At 47.9% G+C, this 20,423-nt stretch overlaps 1 protein-coding gene across 11 annotated transcripts in view; it reads left to right on the forward strand.

Moving 5' to 3' along the window:
* Positions 1-20,423, forward strand: part of ank3b (ankyrin 3b) — a 692,976-nt gene that overhangs the window by 656,091 nt on the left and 16,462 nt on the right. For 8 of the 11 annotated variants that reach the window (XM_082965026.1, XM_082965029.1, XM_082965028.1 and 5 more), the window contains 6 exons: positions 1,410-2,208; positions 4,186-4,414; positions 6,328-6,411; positions 7,727-7,810; positions 13,823-14,044; positions 14,701-14,779. In XM_082965026.1, the coding sequence (XP_082821152.1) occupies positions 1,410-2,208; positions 4,186-4,414; positions 6,328-6,411; positions 7,727-7,810; positions 13,823-14,044; positions 14,701-14,760 (1,478 nt within the window). In that variant the 3' untranslated portion in view covers positions 14,761-14,779. The remainder of the gene's footprint in view (positions 1-1,409; positions 2,209-4,185; positions 4,415-6,327; positions 6,412-7,726; positions 7,811-13,822; positions 14,045-14,700; positions 14,780-20,423) is intronic. The other 3 variants (XM_082965032.1, XM_082965030.1, XM_082965033.1) reach the window with 3 other exon arrangements.

Consider the following 20,423-nt stretch of genomic DNA (forward strand, 5'->3'; position numbering starts at 1 on the left):
GATAGTCCCTGATCTGTCTATAGGACAGTAGTATCTGTGATAGTTCCTGATCTGTCCATGGGACCTTACAGTAGTATCTGTGATAGTTCCTGATCTGTCTATAGGACAGTAGTATCTGTGATAGTTCCCGATCTGTCTATAGGACCTTACAGTAGTATCTGTGATAGTTCTTGATCTGTCCATGGGACCTTACAGTAGTATCTGTGATAGTTCCTGATCTGTCTATAGGACCTTACAGTAGTATCTGTGATAGTTCCTGATCTGTCTATAGGACCTTACAGTAGTATCTGTGATAGTTCCTGATCTGTCCATGGGACCTTACAGTAGTATCTGTGATAGTTCCTAAATTTCTTGCTGCTACCCCTTCTTCCTCACCATGTCCCATTGTGCTCCTTGTTGTCGTACCCCGCTCCTTAGGCCCCGCCCCCCTATATATTAGCTATGTATATAGGAACTACAGGTCTATATGTAGTCCCTTATGGTTCACTGCTCATCTTCTGAACTTACGTATCCATGTGATTAACATCACAGATGTTTACCTGTTGACTAAACTCATTATCAGTCATATCCAGGCCTGTAGTCCAACAGGCCATTTGCAGATGAGCCATGTAAAGAACTGCTAGCTAACTGCTACTTGCTAGGCTGAGCGCTAACAGCTTGCCTGTCTGTTATAGGAGTCAGTGATTATCTGCAGGTGACAGTATTATATGAATAGCACTTCCTCCTTCCTTCCTCCTTCCTCCTTCCTTCCTTCCTTCCTTCCTTCCTTCCTTCCTTCCTTCCTTCCTTCCTTCCTTCCTTCCTTCCTTCCTTCCTTCCTTCCTTCCTTCCTTCCTTCCTTCCTTCCTTCCTTCCTTCCTTCCTTCCTCCTTCCTTCCTTCCTTCCTCCCTCCATCCTCCTTCCTAACTGCTACCTGCAAGGCTGAGCGCTAACAGCTTGCCTGTCTGTTATAGGAGTCAGTGATTATCTGCAGGTGACAGTATTATATGAATAGCACTTCCTCCTTCCTTCCTCCTTATTCCTCCCCCCCTCCTTCCTCCCTCCTTCCTCCCTCCTTCCTTCCTCCCTCCTTCCTTCCTCCCTCCTCCCTTCCTCCTCCCTCCCTCCCTCATCCCTCCCTCCTCCCTCCTTCCTTCCTTCTCCCTCCTTCCTTCCTTCTTCCTCCTTCCCCCCTCCTTCCTCCCTCCTTCCTTCCTCCTTCCTCCTCCCTCCTTCCTTCCTCCTTCCTCCCTCCTTTCTTCCTCCTTCCTCCTCCTTCCTCCCTCCTTCCTCCTCCCTCCTTCCTCCTTCCTCCTCCCTCCTTCCTTCCTTCCTCCTTCCTCCCTCCTTCCTCCTGTACATGCTGAGTGTCTTCATGTTGTTGTGTCCCTCCATCTCAGCTCCACTGTGTTGTGGTTATCTCATCCAGGTTCCAGCAGCATCCAGCTGGAGCTTCAGACCCCCACAGGGTTGATCTGTCAGCCCTCTACCCCGCTAAGCAGCAACCACTTCTTTGACGAGGACGCTGGCCTAGACTCCCCCTCTAGAACGCCCACTAGACCATGTGACTTGTCACTCACCCAGACCACCAGCACCCCAGGCCCCGCCCCCCATGCTCAACCCCCCACAATGGTGGTAGAGGAAGACACCTCAGGACCGCTAGACTCCCGGGGCCCCGGGGAGGGCGCCTGGGAGGGCCCCGGGGAGGGCGCCTGGGAAGGCGGGGGCCCTAAAGTGACCTCCACTGAAGATGACACAGGGGTTAGCAGAGAGTCAGTGGCCTCATACAAGCCCCATGACAGGGAGGCAGGGGTGAGAGAGCAGGATGTTGACATGGGGATGCTGATACGTCAGATTGATCTTCCTCAGGGGGTGGTCAGGGAGGATGAGTGGCTGGCTGGAGCCAGAGGAGACCCATCAGAGACCCTGGGCTTTAGGCCTGCCCTGGGGGGGGGGTCTGGTTCTCCCGGGGAAGAGGAAGAGGAGGGAGAGATGAGTGAGGAGAAGTTAAAGTCTCTGTTGGAGGAGATGGCGCTGGAGGAAGGCTCGGAGGACGAGGATATGACGGAGGACAGGATAAACGCCATCTTGTCTCAGGTGCAGCAGGCAGACAAAGATGTGATGTCGTCACCTGCAGGTTGGCATAGTGAGACGTCCAGCGTGAACGTGGAGCCCCCGACACCTGGCCGCAGTCTGAGTGCTGAGGGCAACGACCTCCAGGACACCAGGTAGAGTCTGATATAATTATTAAACATGAATAATGTTGTCAGGGGTGGAGCTTAACTTTCACTCCCGTGGGTCCCCCTCTTGAACCTAAAATCTTCCTCAGTATGGGAAATCGCTACATGATTTACCAATGATTTACGTTTTATCTACCATGCACACAACTTTTATAAGGCTACAGAAATGTGTGCCTGCAGTTACAAGGCAAGTCCTAAACTATATAGCTTCACATACTACAATATGCGTGATGTGGGTACTGTTACCATCTAGGTAATGATGGTATGTATTGTTGGTGTATTGTTGTCTCTACCTTCTTGCCCTTTGTGCTGTTGTCTGTGCCCAAAAATGTTTGTACCATGTTGTGTTGTTGTCATGTTGTGTTGCTACCATGCTGTGTTGTCATGTGTTGCTACCATGTTGTGCTGCTGCCATGATGTGTTGCTACCATGCTGTGTTGTCATGTTGTGTTGTTGTCATATTGTGTTTCTACCATGCTGTGTTGTCATGTGTTGCTACCATGCTGTGTTGCTACCATGCTGTGTTGCTGCCATGTTGTGTTTCTACCATGCTGTGTTGTCATGTGTTGCTGCTGACATGTTGTGTTCTACCATGCTGTGTTGTCATGTGTTGCTGCTACCATGTTGTTGTCATGTGTTGCTACCATGTTGTTGTCATGTGTTTCTACCATGCTGTGTTGTCATGTTGTGCTGCTACCATGTTGTTGTCATGTGTTGCTACCATGTTGTGCTGCTGCCATGTTGTGTTGCTACCATGCTGTGTTGTCATATTGTGTTGCAATATGACCACAACATGGTAGCAGCACTACATGAGAACACAGCATGGTAGCAACACATGACAACACAGCATGGTAGCAACACATGACCACAACATGGTAGCAGCAACACATGACAACACAGCATGGCAGAGGCACAACATGTTGTTGTCATGTGTTGCTACCATGCTGTGTTTCTACCATGTTGTGCCTCTGCCATGCTGTGTTGTCATGTGTTGCTGCTACCATGTTGTTGTCATGTGTTGCTACCATGCTGTGTTGTCATGTGTTGCTACCATGCTGTGTTCTCATGTAGTGCTGCTACCATGTTGTGGTCATGTGTTGCTGCCATGCTAGGTTGTTGTCTTAGGTCTCTCTTTATGTAGTGTTGTGTTGTGTTGTTGTCTTAGGTCTCTCTTTATGTAGTGTTGTGTTGTTGTCTTAGGTCTCTCTTTATGTAGTGTTGTGTTGTCTCTCTGGTCATGATGTGTGTTTTGTCCTACATTTAAAGGTTTAATTCCTGCCCCCGTCTCCTCAGGAGGCTTTTGGTAGCCCGTCATTATGAATAAGGATTTGTTCTTAACTGACTTGCCTAGTTAAAAAAGATTAAATAAAATTAAATATTAAAAATAAATATAGCATAACCAGTAAATAATACGCACAGATAAATTACGTGGTGTAGCCTATAAATCTGGAACTGCGTTGTTGGTTAAGGGCTTGTTAGTCAGCATGTGACGAATAACATTTGATTTGATTTGAAATGACAAAATTGTATCACAAATAGCATTGAAAATTGTCTTAAACTACAATGCATTGTATTGAATAACTGTTCATTTGTATCTGACTTAATTTATACAAATCAATTTGAAGTAATCTCTCCCACCCTCTCCCACCCTCCCCCACCCTCCCCCTCCCTCTCCCACCCTCCCCTCTCCTCCTCTCTTCCCCTCCCTCTCTCCTCCCCCTGTCTCCCCCTCCCTCCCTCTCCCACCCTCCCCCCTCCTCCTCTCTTCCCCTTCCTCTCTCCTCCCTCTCCCACCCTCACCCACCCTCCCTCTCCCACCCTCCCCTCTCCTCCTCTCTTCCCCTTCTGTCTCCCCCCCTCGCCCTCCCTCTCCCACCCCCCCCTCTTCCCCTTCCTCTCTCCTCACCCTGTCTCCCCTTCTCCTCCCCCCTCCTCCTCTCTTCCCCTTCCTCTCTCCTCCCCCAGCCCTGTGAATTCTCTGGACTCCCTGACGACATCACCTGTCCGACCAGCAGAGAAATCCAATGGAGACCACGCTGACTTCCTGTCCCAGCCCGAGTCACTTCCTGAGGCCCAGGCTTCGTCCAACGGGGTGAAGGGTCATGGCCAGGTCGAGGACGAGGGAAGGGCATCAGCGTCACAAGGAGGGCAGGAGGAGGAGGGAGGAGTGCAGAGGTCACAGCACAAAGTCCAGGTAACTCTACACATCATGACTCTGTGCTGTTATTATGGACATGGCTGTTCTTCTGTTCTCACCTCACAAGGTTTATGTGTTATGAGGAAGACCAATGTACTCTGGTATCTAGCTGGTGGAGACCAATGTACTCTGGTATCTAGCTGGTGAAGACCAATGTACTCTGGTATCTAGCTGGTGGAGACCAATGTACTCTGGTATCTAGCTGGTGGAAACCAATGTACTCTGGTATCTAGCTGGTGAAGACCAATGTACTCTGGTATCTAGCTGGTGGAGACCAATGTACTCTGGTATCTAGCTGGTGAAGACCACGTTCAGTGGATCAAGGTGGAAAACAAATGCATCTTCTTCCCTTGTGGCTGGACAGTGTATTTCTTTAAGGCGAACGTCTGAGCCAGGATCTGAAATCATTCCTGTACATGTCAGTCAGGATCTAAAATCATTCCTGTACGTCAGCCAGGATCTAAAATCATTCCTGTACATGTCAGCCAGGATCTATGACAGGGCTGTTATGAACCACATGTCAGCCAGGATCTATGACAGGGCTGTTATGAACCACATGTCAGCCAGGATCTATGACAGGGCTGTTATGAACCATGTCAGCCAGGATCTGTGACAGGGCTGTTTTGAACCATGTCAGCCAGGATCTATGACAGGGCTGTTATGAACCAGGTCAGCCAGGATCTATGACAGGGCTGTTATGAACCAGGTCAGCCAGGATCTATGACAGGACTGTTATGAACCAGGTCAGCCAGGATCTATGACAGGGCTGTTATGAACCATGTCAGCCAGGATCTATGACAGGGCTGTTATGAACCATGTCAGCCAGGATCTATGACAGGGCTGTTATGAACCATATGTCAGCCAGGATCTATGACAGGGCTGTTATGAACCATGTCAGCCAGGATCTATGACAGGCCTGTTATGAACCACATGTCAGCCAGGATCTATGACAGGGCTGTTATGAACCACATGTCAGCCAGGATCTATGACAGGGCTGTTACGAACCACATCTCAGCCAGGATCTATGACAGGGTTGTTATGAACCACATCAGCCAGGATCTATGACAGGGCTGTTATGAACCACGTCAGCCAGGATCTATGACAGGGCTGTTATGAACCAGGTCAGCCAGGATCTATGACAGGGCTGTTATGAACCATGTCAGCCAGGATCTATGACAGGGCTGTTATGAACCATATGTCAGCCAGGATCTATGACAGGGCTGTTATGAACCATGTCAGCCAGGATCTATGACAGGGCTGTTATGAACCACATGTCAGCCAGGATCTATGACAGGGCTGTTATGAACCACATGTCAGCCAGGATCTATGACAGGGCTGTTACGAACCACATCTCAGCCAGGATCTATGACAGGGTTGTTATGAACCACATCAGCCAGGATCTATGACAGGGCTGTTATGAACCACGTCAGCCAGGATCTATGACAGGGCTGTTATGAACCAGGTCAGCCAGGATCTATGACAGGGTTGTTATGAACCATGTCAGCCAGGATCTATGACAGGGCTGTTATGAACCACATGTCAGCCAGGATCTATGACAGGACTGTTATGAACCATGTCAGCCAGGATCTATGACAAGGCTGTTATGAACCACATGTCAGCCAGGATCTATGACAGGGCTGTTATGAACCATATGTCAGCCAGGATCTATGACCGGGCTGTTATGAACCATGTCAGCCAGGATCTATGACACGGCTGTTATGAACCATATGTCAGCCAGGATCTGTGACAGGGCTGTTATGAACCATATGTCAGCCAGGATCTATGACCGGGCTGTTATGAACCATGTCAGCCAGGATCTATGACAGGGCTGTTATGAACCAGGTCAGCCAGGATCTATGACAGGGCTGTTATGAACCAAGTCAGAGCCCTAACCCTACCTGGTTCATCAGGAGGGTGGTAGAGATAAGGAGACCAGCTTTGATGAGGAACGGACTGTCACCACCAAGGTGTACCGGCGGAGGGTCATTCTGAAGGTACCTGGCCTGCTTGTGGCGCTGAGTGGTGTGTTGCCCCAGTGAGGCCTGTGCTGTTATCAATGTGCTGTCTGTCTGTGTGGCCTGTCTGTCTGTGTTGCCTGGGCCTGTCTGTCTGTGTGGCCTGTCTGTCTGTGTTGCCTGGGCCTGTCTGTCTGTGTGGCCTGGGCCTGTCTGTCTGTGTGGCCTGGGCCTGCCTGTCTGTCTGTGTGGCCTGGGCCTGTCTGTCTGTCTGTCTGTCTGTCTGTCTGTCTGTCTGTCTGTCTGTCTGTCTGTCTGTCTGTCTGTCTGTCTGTCTGTGTGGCCTGTCTGTCTGTGTGGCCTGGGCCTGTCTGTCTGTCTGTCTGTCTGTCTGTCTGTCTGTCTGTCTGTCTGTCTGTCTGTGTGGCCTGTCTGTCTGTGTGGCCTGGGCCTGTCTGTCTGTCTGTGTGGCCTGGGCCTGTCAGTCTGTCTGTATGGCCTGTCTGTCTGTGTGGCCTGGGCCTGTCTGTCTGTGTGGCCTGTGCCTGTCTGTCTGTCTGTCTGTCTGTCTGTGTGGCCTGGGCCTGTCTGTCTGTGTGGCCTGGGCCTGATGTGACAGTCAGTCTCTACAGGAACCTAGATCTCTGCTGTCTTTCTGCTGACCAGCTGCTCCCAACGAGCTGCAGCTACTGGCTGACTGGGTCGATCTGTTCGCGGCTACTTTCACTGTCCGTGTGGTAACAGCTAGTGAATGAGAGGAGCACTCCCCAGCTCTCTGACATGTTTTACATCCATCTACTTCCTCGCCTGGCTTCATTTTAACATCAAAGTATTGACAGGTTTCATATCACAGCATGAATTCACACTCACATTGTTCCAGATCATTCTGCCATTCATTCTAATAGACGTAGTTAAAGTCAGTCTTGCGTACTGTTGTTGGCTGATGTTAGCTTGTGTTGTTCCATGTCCGCTGTTACCATCACCAGCTGTGGTTTCCTCTGGATCCTCTACGAAGCTCATCTTATAGTCATTTCATGTTCTGTGTGTTTATTTGATGAGTGGTGGTATTAAAGGTCATGTTGTGGCAGTGTTTTTTGAAAATGGAGCTTTGTGTTGCTAATGTCCCCAGGGCAGGTAGACTAACCTCAGGTAGACTAACCTCAGGTAGACTAACCTCAGGTAGACTAACCTCAGGTAAACTAACCTTAGGTAAACTAATGATAACAGGCAAACTAACCTCAGGTAAACTAACCTCAGGTAAACTAATGATGACAGGTAAACTAACCTCAGGTAAACTAATGATGACAGGTAAACTACCGTCAGGTCTGATCCTACTGTACCATTTCATCCTCAGGGAGAAGAGGCCAGAAACATCCCTGTGGAGTCAGTGACAGAAGAGCAGTTCACAGACGAGGATGGAAACATTGTCACCCGAAAAGTAACTGCTGTACCCCCTTCACTACACACCCCACCCCCCTATTACATCCTCCCACTGTCCTCTTCTGATATCACCTGAACATCTCCCCCTGTCCTCTCTGATATCAACTGAACATCTCCCCCTGTCCTCTTCTGATATCACCTGAACATCTCCCCCTGTCCTCTTCTGATATCACCTGAACATCACCCCTGTCCTCTCTGATATCACCTGAACATCCCCCGCCTGTCCTCTTCTGATATCACCTGAACATCTCTCCCTGTCCTCTTCTGATATCACCTGAACATCTCATCCTGTCCTCTTCTGATATCACCTGAACATCTCCCCCTGTCCTCTTCTGATATCGCCTGAACATCTCTCCCTGTCCTCTGATATCACCTGAACATCTCACCCTGTCCTCTTCTGATATCACCTGAACATCTCCCCCTGTCCTCTTCTGATATCACCTGAACATCTCCCCCTGTCCTCTTCTTATATCACCTGAACATCTCCCCCTGTCCTCTTCTGATATCACCTGAACATTTCCCCCTGTCCTCTCTGATATCACCTGAACATCTACCCCTGTCCTCTTCTGATATCACCTGAACATCTCCCCCTGTCCTCTTCTTATATCACCTGAACATCTCCCCCTGTCCTCTTCTGATATCACCTGAACATCTCCCCCTGTCCTCTTCTGATATTGCCTGAACATCTCCCCCATCCTCTTCTGATATCACCTGAACATCTCATCCTGTCCACTTCTGATATCATCTGAACATCTCCCCCTGTCCTCTTCTGAAATCACCTGAACATCTCCCCCTGTCCTCTCTGGTATCACCTGAACATCCTCCCTGTCCTCTTCTGATATCACCTGAACATCTCCCCCTGTCCTCTTCTGATATCACCTGAACATCTCATCCTGTCCTCTTCTGATATCACCTGAACATCTCCCCCTGTCCTCTTCTGATATCACCTGAACATCTCACCCTGTCCTCTGATATTACCTGAACATCTCCCCCTGTCCTCTTCTGATACCACCTGAACATCTCCCCTGTCCTCTTCTTATATCACCTGAACATCTCCCCTTGTCCTCTCTGATATCACCTGAACATCTCCCCCTGTCCTCTCTGATATCACCTGAACATCTCCCCCTGTCCTCTTCTGATATCACCTGAACATCTCTCCCTGTCCTCTTCTGATATCACCTGAACATCTACCCCGTCCTCTTCTGATATCACCTGAACATCTCCCCCTGTCCTCTCTGATATCACCTGAACATCTCCCCCTGTCTTCTCTGATATCACCTGAACATCTCCCCCTGTCCTCTCTGATATCACCTGAACATCTCCCCCGTCCTCTTCTGAAATCACCTGAACATCTCCCCCTGTCCTCTCTGGTATCACCTGAACATCCTCCCTGTCCTCTTCTGATATCACCTGAACATCTCCCCCTGTCCTCTTCTGATATCACCTGAACATCTCATCCTGTCCTCTTCTGATATCACCTGAACATCTCCCCCTGTCCTCTTCTGATATCACCTGAACATCTCCCCCTGTCCTCTGATATTACCTGAACATCTCCCCCTGTCCTCTTCTGATATCACCTGAACATCTCCCCTGTCCTCTTCTGAAATCACCTGAACATCTCCCCCTGTCCTCTCTGGTATCACCTGAACATCCTCCCTGTCCTCTTCTGATATCACCTGAACATCTCCCCCTGTCCTCTTCTGATATCACCTGAACATCTCATCCTGTCCTCTTCTGATATCACCTGAACATCTCCCCCTGTCCTCTTCTGATATCACCTGAACATCTCCCCCTGTCCTCTTCTGATATCGCCTGAACATCTCTCCCTGTCCTCTGATATCACCTGAACATCTCACCCTGTCCTCTTCTGATATCACCTGAACATCTCCCCCTGTCCTCTTCTGATATCACCTGAACATCTCCCCCTGTCCTCTTCTTATATCACCTGAACATCTCCCCCTGTCCTCTTCTGATATCACCTGAACATTTCCCCCTGTCCTCTCTGATATCACCTGAACATCTACCCCTGTCCTCTTCTGATATCACCTGAACATCTCCCCCTGTCCTCTTCTTATATCACCTGAACATCTCCCCCTGTCCTCTTCTGATATCACCTGAACATCTCCCCCTGTCCTCTTCTGATATTGCCTGAACATCTCCCCCATCCTCTTCTGATATCACCTGAACATCTCATCCTGTCCACTTCTGATATCATCTGAACATCTCCCCCTGTCCTCTTCTGAAATCACCTGAACATCTACCCCTGTCCTCTCTGGTATCACCTGAACATCCTCCCTGTCCTCTTCTGATATCACCTGAACATCTCCCCCTGTCCTCTTCTGATATCACCTGAACATCTCATCCTGTCCTCTTCTGATATCACCTGAACATCTCCCCCTGTCCTCTTCTGATATCACCTGAACATCTCCCCCTGTCCTCTGATATTACCTGAACATCTCCCCCTGTCCTCTTCTGATATCACCTGAACATCTCCCCTGTCCTCTTCTTATATCACCTGAACATCTCCCCTTGTCCTCTCTGATATCACCTGAACATCTCCCCCTGTCCTCTCTGATATCACCTGAACATCTCCCCCTGTCCTCTTCTGATATCACCTGAACATCTCTCCCTGTCCTCTTCTGATATCACCTGAACATCTACCCCGTCCTCTTCTGATATCACCTGAACATCTCCCCCTGTCCTCTCTGATATCACCTGAACATCTCCCCCTGTCCTCTCTGATATCACCTGAACATCTCCCCCTGTCCTCTCTGATATCACCTGAACATCTCCCCCGTCCTCTTCTGAAATCACCTGAACATCTCCCCCTGTCCTCTCTGGTATCACCTGAACATCCTCCCTGTCCTCTTCTGATATCACCTGAACATCTCCCCCTGTCCTCTTCTTATATCACCTGAACATCTCCCCTGTCCTCTTCTTATATCACCTGAACATCTCCCCTTGTCCTCTCTGATATCACCTGAACATCTCCCCCTGTCCTCTCTGATATCACCTGAACATCTCCCCCTGTCCTCTTCTGATATCACCTGAACATCTCTCCCTGTCCTCTTCTGATATCACCTGAACATCTACCCCGTCCTCTTCTGATATCACCTGAACATCTCCCCCTGTCCTCTCTGATATCACCTGAACATCTCCCCCTGTCCTCTCTGATATCACCTGAACATCTCCCCCTGTCCTCTCTGATATCACCTGAACATCTCCCCCTGTCTTCTTCTTATATCACCTGAACATCTCCCCCTGTCCTCTTCTGATATCACCTGAACATCTCCCCCTTTCCTCTCTGATATCACCTGAACATCTCCCCCTGTCCTCTCTGATATCACCTGAACATCTGCCCCTGTCCTCTCTGATATCACCTGAACAACTCATCCTGTCCTCTTCTGATATCACCTGAACATCTCCCCATCCTCTTCTGATATCACCTGAACATCTCCCCCTGTCCTCTGATATTACCTGAACATCTCCCACTGTCCTCTTCTGATATCACCTGAACATCTCCCCCTGTCCTCTTCTGATATCACCTGAACATCTCCCCCTGTCCTCTCTGATATCACCTGAACATCTCCCCCTGTCCTCTCTGATATCACCTGAACATCTCATCCTGTCCTCTTCTGATAACATCTGAACATCTCCCCCTGTCCTCTTCTTATATCATCTGAACATCTCCCCCTGTCCTCTTCTGATATCACCTGAACATCCTCCCTGTCCTCTTCTGATATCACCTGAACATCCCTCCCTGTCCTCTTCTGATATCACCTGAACATCTCATCCTGTCCTCTTCTGATATCACCTGAACATCTCCCCCTGTCCTCTTCTGATATCACCTGAACATCTCCCCCTGTCCTCTTCTGATATTGCCTGAACATCTCCCCCATCCTCTTCTGATATCACCTGAACATCTCATCCTGTCCACTTCTGATATCATCTGAACATCTCCCCCTGTCCTCTTCTGAAATCACCTGAACATCTACCCCTGTCCTCTCTGGTATCACCTGAACATCCTCCCTGTCCTCTTCTGATATCACCTGAACATCTCCCCCTGTCCTCTTCTGATATCACCTGAACATCTCATCCTGTCCTCTTCTGATATCACCTGAACATCTCCCCCTGTCCTCTTCTGATATCACCTGAACATCTCCCCCTGTCCTCTGATATTACCTGAACATCTCCCCCTGTCCTCTTCTGATATCACCTGAACATCTCCCCTGTCCTCTTCTTATATCACCTGAACATCTCCCCTTGTCCTCTCTGATATCACCTGAACATCTCCCCCTGTCCTCTCTGATATCACCTGAACATCTCCCCCTGTCCTCTTCTGATATCACCTGAACATCTCTCCCTGTCCTCTTCTGATATCACCTGAACATCTACCCCGTCCTCTTCTGATATCACCTGAACATCTCCCCCTGTCCTCTCTGATATCACCTGAACATCTCCCCCTGTCCTCTCTGATATCACCTGAACATCTCCCCCTGTCCTCTCTGATATCACCTGAACATCTCCCCCGTCCTCTTCTGAAATCACCTGAACATCTCCCCCTGTCCTCTCTGGTATCACCTGAACATCCTCCCTGTCCTCTTCTGATATCACCTGAACATCTCCCCCTGTCCTCTTCTTATATCACCTGAACATCTCCCCTGTCCTCTTCTTATATCACCTGAACATCTCCCCTTGTCCTCTCTGATATCACCTGAACATCTCCCCCTGTCCTCTCTGATATCACCTGAACATCTCCCCCTGTCCTCTTCTGATATCACCTGAACATCTCTCCCTGTCCTCTTCTGATATCACCTGAACATCTACCCCGTCCTCTTCTGATATCACCTGAACATCTCCCCCTGTCCTATCTGATATCACCTGAACATCTCCCCCTGTCCTCTCTGATATCACCTGAACATCTCCCCCTGTCCTCTCTGATATCACCTGAACATCTCCCCCTGTCTTCTTCTTATATCACCTGAACATCTCCCCCTGTCCTCTTCTGATATCACCTGAACATCTCCCCCTTTCCTCTCTGATATCACCTGAACATCTCCCCCTGTCCTCTCTGATATCACCTGAACATCTGCCCCTGTCCTCTCTGATATCACCTGAACAACTCATCCTGTCCTCTTCTGATATCACCTGAACATCTCCCCATCCTCTTCTGATATCACCTGAACATCTCCCCCTGTCCTCTGATATTACCTGAACATCTCCCACTGTCCTCTTCTGATATCACCTGAACATCTCCCCCTGTCCTCTTCTGATATCACCTGAACATCTCCCCCTGTCCTCTCTGATATCACCTGAACATCTCCCCCTGTCCTCTCTGATATCACCTGAACATCTCATCCTGTCCTCTTCTGATAACATCTGAACATCTCCCCCTGTCCTCTTCTTATATCATCTGAACATCTCCCCCTGTCCTCTTCTGATATCACCTGAACATCCTCCCTGTCCTCTTCTGATATCACCTGAACATCCCTCCCTGTCCTCTTCTGATATCACCTGAACATCTCATCCTGTCCTCTTCTGATATCACCTGAACATCTCCTCCTGTCCTCTTCTGATATCACCTGAACATCTATCCCTGTCCTCTCTGATATCACCTGAACACCTCCCCCTGTCCTCTTCTGATAACACCTGAACATCTCCCCCTGTCTTCTTCTGATATCAACTGAACATTTCATCCTTTCCTCTTCTGATATCACCTTAACATCTCATCCTGTCCTCTTCTGATATCACCTGAACATCTCCCCCTGTCCTCTTCTGATATCACCTGAACATCTCCCCTGTCCTCTTCTAATATCACCTGAACATCTCCCCCTGTCCTCTTCTGATATCACCTGAACATCTCCCCGTCCTCTTCTGATATCACCTGAACATCTCATCCTGTCCTCTTCTGATATCACCTGAACCTCTCCACCTGTCCTCTTCTGATATCACCTGAACATCCTCCCCATTCCTCTGTCCTAACATGACTTTATACCCCTCCACTCCTAAGGTCATCAGGAAAGTAGTACGTCGTATTGCTGCTACGGCAACTACTTTTACTGCTGCTACTACTACTGCTGCTGCTACAGAGGAGGTGAAAGCAGGAGGAAGAGGAGAAGCAGCAGGAGGAGGAGGCAGGAAGGAAAATAAGGGCAGGAAGAGAAACAAGTGCTCCCGAGGAGGCCCTAAGGCAGAGCAGGAGAGCTCTAAGGGTCAGAGGGGAAAGACTGAGGTTTGCTCCATGATCATAGAGTAGACTGTAGTGTGGTGTTGACACTAACGGTAGACTAGTGGAGAGAGGTCCAACTAGACAGTAGACACTGACGGGAGACTAGTGGAGAGAGGTCCAACTAGACAGTAGACACTGACGGGAGACTAGTGGAGAGAGGTCCAACTAGACAGTAGACACTGACGGGAGACTAGTGGAGAGAGGTCCAAATAGACAGTAGACACTAACGTTAGACTAGTGGAGAGAGGTCCAACTAGACAGTAGACACTAACGGGAGACTAGTGGAGAGAGGTCCAACTAGACAGTAGACACTAACGGTAGACTAGTAGTGGACACTAGTGTAGGAGAGTTCCAGTCTGCCTGGTGTTTCCTTTCAGCATGTCTAGGACACTAGTGTAGGAGAGTTCCAGTCTGCCTGGTGCTTCCTTTCAGCATGTCTAGGACACTAGTGTAGGAGAGTTCCAGTCTGCCTGGTGTTTCCTTTCAGCATGTCTAGGACACTAGCATAGGAGAGTTCCAGTCTGCCTGGTGTTTCCTTTCAGCATGTCTAGGACACTAGTGTAGGAGAGTTCCAGTCTGCCTGGGGTTTCTGTGTGTTCTGCCGGCCTGCCCCTCATTCTGCCATCGTCCTGTCTAACCCCTCTCTCTGTGTGTTGCAGTCTGGAGAAGGGTCAGGGTCGAAGGTGAAAAGGAAGCAAGTGGAAAAGGATCAATGGTAACAGTCGTGTGCTCAACCTGGTACGTACAAGTATGGAGCTCAGGACTGATAGAATAAGGAGGGAAATGGGGATCACTTAACAATACAGCCAGGTGGTATCCTGTCTGATCCAGGACAGGCGGTCTGGATCCATTATCCTGTCTGCTCCAGGACAGGCTCTGTCTGGATCCATTATCCTGTCTGATCCAGGACAGGCTCAGTCTGGATCCATTATCCTGTCGGCTCCAGAACAGGCTCAGTCTGGATCCATTATCCTGTCAGATCCAGGACAGGCTCAGTCTGGATCCATTATCCTGTCAGATCCAGGAAAGGCTCAGTCTGGATCCATTATCCTGTCAGATCCAGGACAGGCTCAGTGCTTTGTGACCCTGACTCCGCCCCCTAGTGATGTGACCCTACTGACAACATGCTAACTCAGCCCCATAGAGATGACCCTACTGACAACATGCTAACTCAGTCCCATAGAGATGTGACCCTTCTGACAACATGCTAACTCAGCCCCATATAGATGTGACCCTACTGACAACATGCTAACTCAGCCCCATAGTGATGTGACTCTACTGACAACATGCTAACTCAGCCCCATAGAGATGTGACCCTACTGACAACATGCTAACTCAGCCCCATAGAGGTGACCCTACTGACAACATGCTAACTCAGCCCCATAGAGAGGTGACCCTACTGACAACATGCTAACTCAGCCCCATTGAGATGTGACCCTACTGACAACATGCTAACTCAGCCCCATAGTGATGTGACCCTACTGACAACATGCTAACTCAGCCCCATAGAGATGTGACCCTACTGACAACATGCTAACTCAGCCCCATAGAGATGTGACCCTACTGACAACATGCTAACTCAGCCCCATAGAGATGTGACCCTACTGACAACATGCTAACTCAGCCCCATAGAGATGACCCTACTGACAACATGCTAACTCAATCCCATAGAGATGTGACCCTACTGACAACATGCTAACTCAGCCCCATAGAGATGACCCTACTGACAACATGCTAACTCAGCCCCATAGAGATGACCCTACTGACAACATGCTAACTCAGCCCCATAGAGATGACCCTACTGACAACATGCTAACTCAATCCCATAGAGATGTGACCCTACTGACAACATGCTAACTCAGCCCTATAGAGATGACCCTACTCACAACATGCTAACTCAGTCCCATAGAGATGTGACCCTACTGACAACATGCTAACTCAGCCCCATAGAGATGACCCTACTGACAACATGCTAACTCAGCCCCATAGAGATGACCCTACTGACAACATGCTAACTCAGCCCCATAGTGATGGGACCCTACTGACAACATGCTAACTCAGTCCCATAGAGATGTGACCCTACTGACAACATGCTACCTCAGCCCCATAGTGATGACCCTACTGACAACATGCTAACTCAGCCCCATAGTGATGACCCTACTAACAACATGCTAACTCAGCCCCATAGAGATGACCCTACTGACAACATGCTAACTCAGCCCCATAGAGATGTGACCCTACTGACAACATGCTAACTCAGCCCCATATAGATGAACCTACTGACAACATGCTAACTCAGCCCCATAGAGATGTGACCCTACTGACAACATGCTACCTCAGCCCCATAGTGATGACCCTACTGACAACATGCAAACTCAGCCCCATAGAGATGACCCTAATGACAACATGCTAACTCAGCCCCATAGAGATGTGACCCTACTGACAACATGCTAACTCAGCCCCATAGTGATGTGACCCTACTGACATGCTAACTCAGCCCCATAGAGATGACCCTACTGACAACATGCTAACTCAGCCCCATAGAGATGTGACCCTACTGACAACATGCAAACTCAGCCCCATAGAGATGACCCTACTGACAACATGCTAACTCAGCCCCATAGAGATGACCCTACTGACAACATGCTAACTCAGCCCCATAGAGATGTGACCCTACTGACAACATGCTAACTCAGCCCCATAGTGATGTGACCCTACTGACAACATGCTAACTCAGCCCCATAGAGATGTGACCCTATTGACAACATGCTAACTCAGTCCCATAGAGAGGTGACCCTACTAGCATGCTAACTCAGCCCCATAGAGATGTCACCCTACTGACAACATGCTAACTCAGCCCCATAGAGATGTGACCCTACTGACAACATGCTAACTCAGCCCCATAGAAATGACCCTACTGACAACATGCTAACTCAGTCCCATAGAGATGACCCTACTGACAACATGCTAACTCAGCCCCATAGAGATGTGACCCAACTGACATCATGCTAACTCAGCCCCATAGAGATGTGACCCTACTGACAACATGCTAACTCAGTCCCATAGAGATGTGACCCTACTGACAACATGCTAACTCAGCCCCATAGAGATGCGACCCTACTGACAACATGCTAACTCAGCCCCATAGAGATGTGACCCTACTAACATGCTAACTCAGCCCCATAGAGATGAACCTACTGACAACATGCTAACTCAGCCCCATAGAGATGACCCTACTAACAACATGCTAACTCAGCCCCATAGAGATGACCCTACTGACAACATGCTAACTCAGCCCCATAGAGTTGACCCTACTGACAACATGCTAACTCAGCCCCATAGAGATGACCCTACTGACAACATGCTAACTCAGCCCCATAAAGATGTGACCCTACTGACATGCTAACTCAGCCCCATAGTGATGTGACCCTACTGACAACATGCTAACTCAGCCCCATAGTGATGTGACCCTACTGACATCATGCTAACTCAGCCCCATAGAGATGACCCTACTAACAACATGCTAACTCAGTGTTAAAGGATTTTTACTAATAATCAAGAATCAATTCGCCTTGACTAATGCCCAAGGTTTGTAAGTCAATGGGTTATAATAATTAGGCAAGGACTCAGCTTTCTGCAAAAGGTTTCTGTAGCTTTATTCATGAGAACGTTCTGAGGTCAGGATAACAAAACAGTCATTATAGTTCTTGCTTTCTTACGCACATGCATTTACACACAAACTGTTGGTGACATGCATCCCCCATAGACTTCACACACTTGTTTATCACTATCCAGAGCTCAGCCTGTTCTTTTCCCTCAAGGTTAGGAACTCTTTGAAGCTTTTACTCCCTTGACCATCTGTCTCCTGCTGCCCCTCCTAATGGCATACACACATTTCTTTCCCTCTCCAGTGGTTCCTGGACTTTCCGGAACTAATCAGACTAATCGATCCCTACATTGATTATTCATTAAACCTGCTGTATGACTAATAATTCATCATGGTTTATTGATTCATTTACCTTTATTAGATAATGCTCTTATCAATTCCACCCTTAAATGATTCAATAATTCACCATGATGATCAGATGCTATATGAGAACCCTACTAATCACATGCTATATGTAAATACAATAATCACACGCTATATGGAAATACAATAATCATACGCTATATGGAATTTAATTGTGATACAAGGATTAAACAAGACTAATACATAATTATTCCTCCTATACCCATCAATGACAGTCCTAGGCCTCTTTCCAATTATGACACTTCGATTCAGGATTTATCATAATTTTCATTAAAGGAACAGTCTATCAAAACGTTGAGAATTCAATCAAAACGTTCTAAATTGTTTCATCAAACATTGGCTCCTCGTTATTGAAAGAGACGGAGCCATCTTCCTGGCCTGGAGGCCCGCATTCGCCATCCCACTGATCGGAGCTCGGAATTGGTCCATATCTCACCATCTGCTGTGTCATCGATCTCTCTAGAGTCCTGGTGATTAAACCTCTCATACATGGGACGAGACAACATCCACACAACACAAACACACTCATACAGGTGAAAGCAGCCCATAATACAGTTCTTACAACACTTTTCCATTTCCCAAACATGGGATGTGTTATCAGGAATGTACGTGTAGCGCTGAACCTAATCATTCTACCTACACTGCCCTCTTCTGCCAATAACATATCGAGAGTCAGTCTATTTTACCAGGTCATGAGGGGGGTGGCGGATAACTGGTCAGAGAACCTCTTTACTGCATCCCCGTTTTCATTCATGAATCTCTGTTAATTATAAAATATGTCATTAATCCAATCCACATTTTTATTTATTGTTAACCTGTTAGGGCTAGGCGGCAGTATTGACACGGCTGGATAAAAAACATACCCGATTTAATCTGGTTACCACTCCTACCCAGTAACTAGAATATGCATATACTTATTACATATGGATAGAAAACACCCTAAATTTTCTAAAACTGTTTGAATGGTGTCTGTGAGTATAACAGAACTCAAATGGCAGGTCAAAACCTGAGAGATTCCTTTACAGGAAGTGGCCTGTCTGACCATTTCTTGAACTTCTTTTCCATCTCTATCATTTACTAAGGATCTCTGCTCTAACGTGAGACTTCCCACGTCGTCCATAGGCGCTCAGAGCCCGGGAAAAAACAGAATGTCGTCATTCCAGCCCCAGGCTGAAACACATTATCGCCTTTCTCAAGTGGCCGATCAAGGGACACTGGGCTTAGGCGCGTGACCCCGACCGCCCCCGCCTTTGGGATTTTTTCCTCTGTTTGCCGAAAAGGAGATTCCCTGTCGGAATATTATCGCTTTTCTACGAGAAAAATTTCGTAAAAATTGATTTTAAACAGCGGTTGACATGCTTCGAAGTACGGTAATGGAATATTTAGAATTTTGTCACGAATTGCGCCATGCGCGCGACACTTCTTTACTATTTCGGATAGTGTCTGGAACGCACGAACAAAACGCCGCTATTCGGATATAACGATGGATTATTTTGGACCAAACCAACATTTGTTATTGAAGTAGCAGTCCTGGGTGTGCATTCTGACGAAGACAACAAAAGGTAATCAAACTTTTATAATAGTAAATATGATTATGGTGAGTGCTAAACTTGCCGGGTGTCTAAATAGCGAGCCCGTGATGCCTGGGCTATGTACTTAGAATATTGCAAAATGTGCTTTCACCAAAAAGCTATTTTAAAATCGGACATATCGAGTGCATAGAGGAGGTCTGTATCTATAATTCTTAAAATAATTGTTATGCTTTTTGTGAACGTTTATCGTGAGTAATTTAGTAAAATGTTAGCGAATTCCCCGGAAGTTTGCGGGGGGTATGCTAGTTCTGAACGTCACATGCTAATGTAAAAAGCTGGTTTTTGATATAAATATGAACTTGATTGAACAAAACATGCATGTATTGTATAACATAATGTCCTAGGGTTGTCATCTGATGAAGATCATCAAAGGTGAGTGCTGCATTTAGCTGTCTTCTGGGTTTTGGTGACATTATATGCTGGCTTGAAAAATGGGTGTCTGATTATTTCTGGCTTGGTACTCTGCTGACATAATCTAATGTTTTGCTTTCGTTGTAAAGCCTTTTTGAAATCGGACAGTGTGGTTAGATTAACGAGAGTCTTGTCTTTAAATAGCTGTAAAATAGTCATATGTTTGAGAAATTGAAGTAATAGGATTTTTAACGTTTTGAAAATCGCGCCACAGGCTGCCAGTGGCTGTTACGCAAGCGTCCCACCTAGCCCATAGAGGTTAACCACCAAAATAATGTAGTGTTAAAGCCTTCACATATTTGATTCATAGCTTTGTATTCATCTGGAACTTCCCTGAGGATGCCAATAG

This window comes from Salmo salar, chromosome 18 (genome assembly GCF_965601325.2).
Source record: "Salmo salar chromosome 18, fSalSal1, whole genome shotgun sequence".
Classification (NCBI taxonomy): Eukaryota; Metazoa; Chordata; class Actinopteri; order Salmoniformes; family Salmonidae; genus Salmo; species Salmo salar.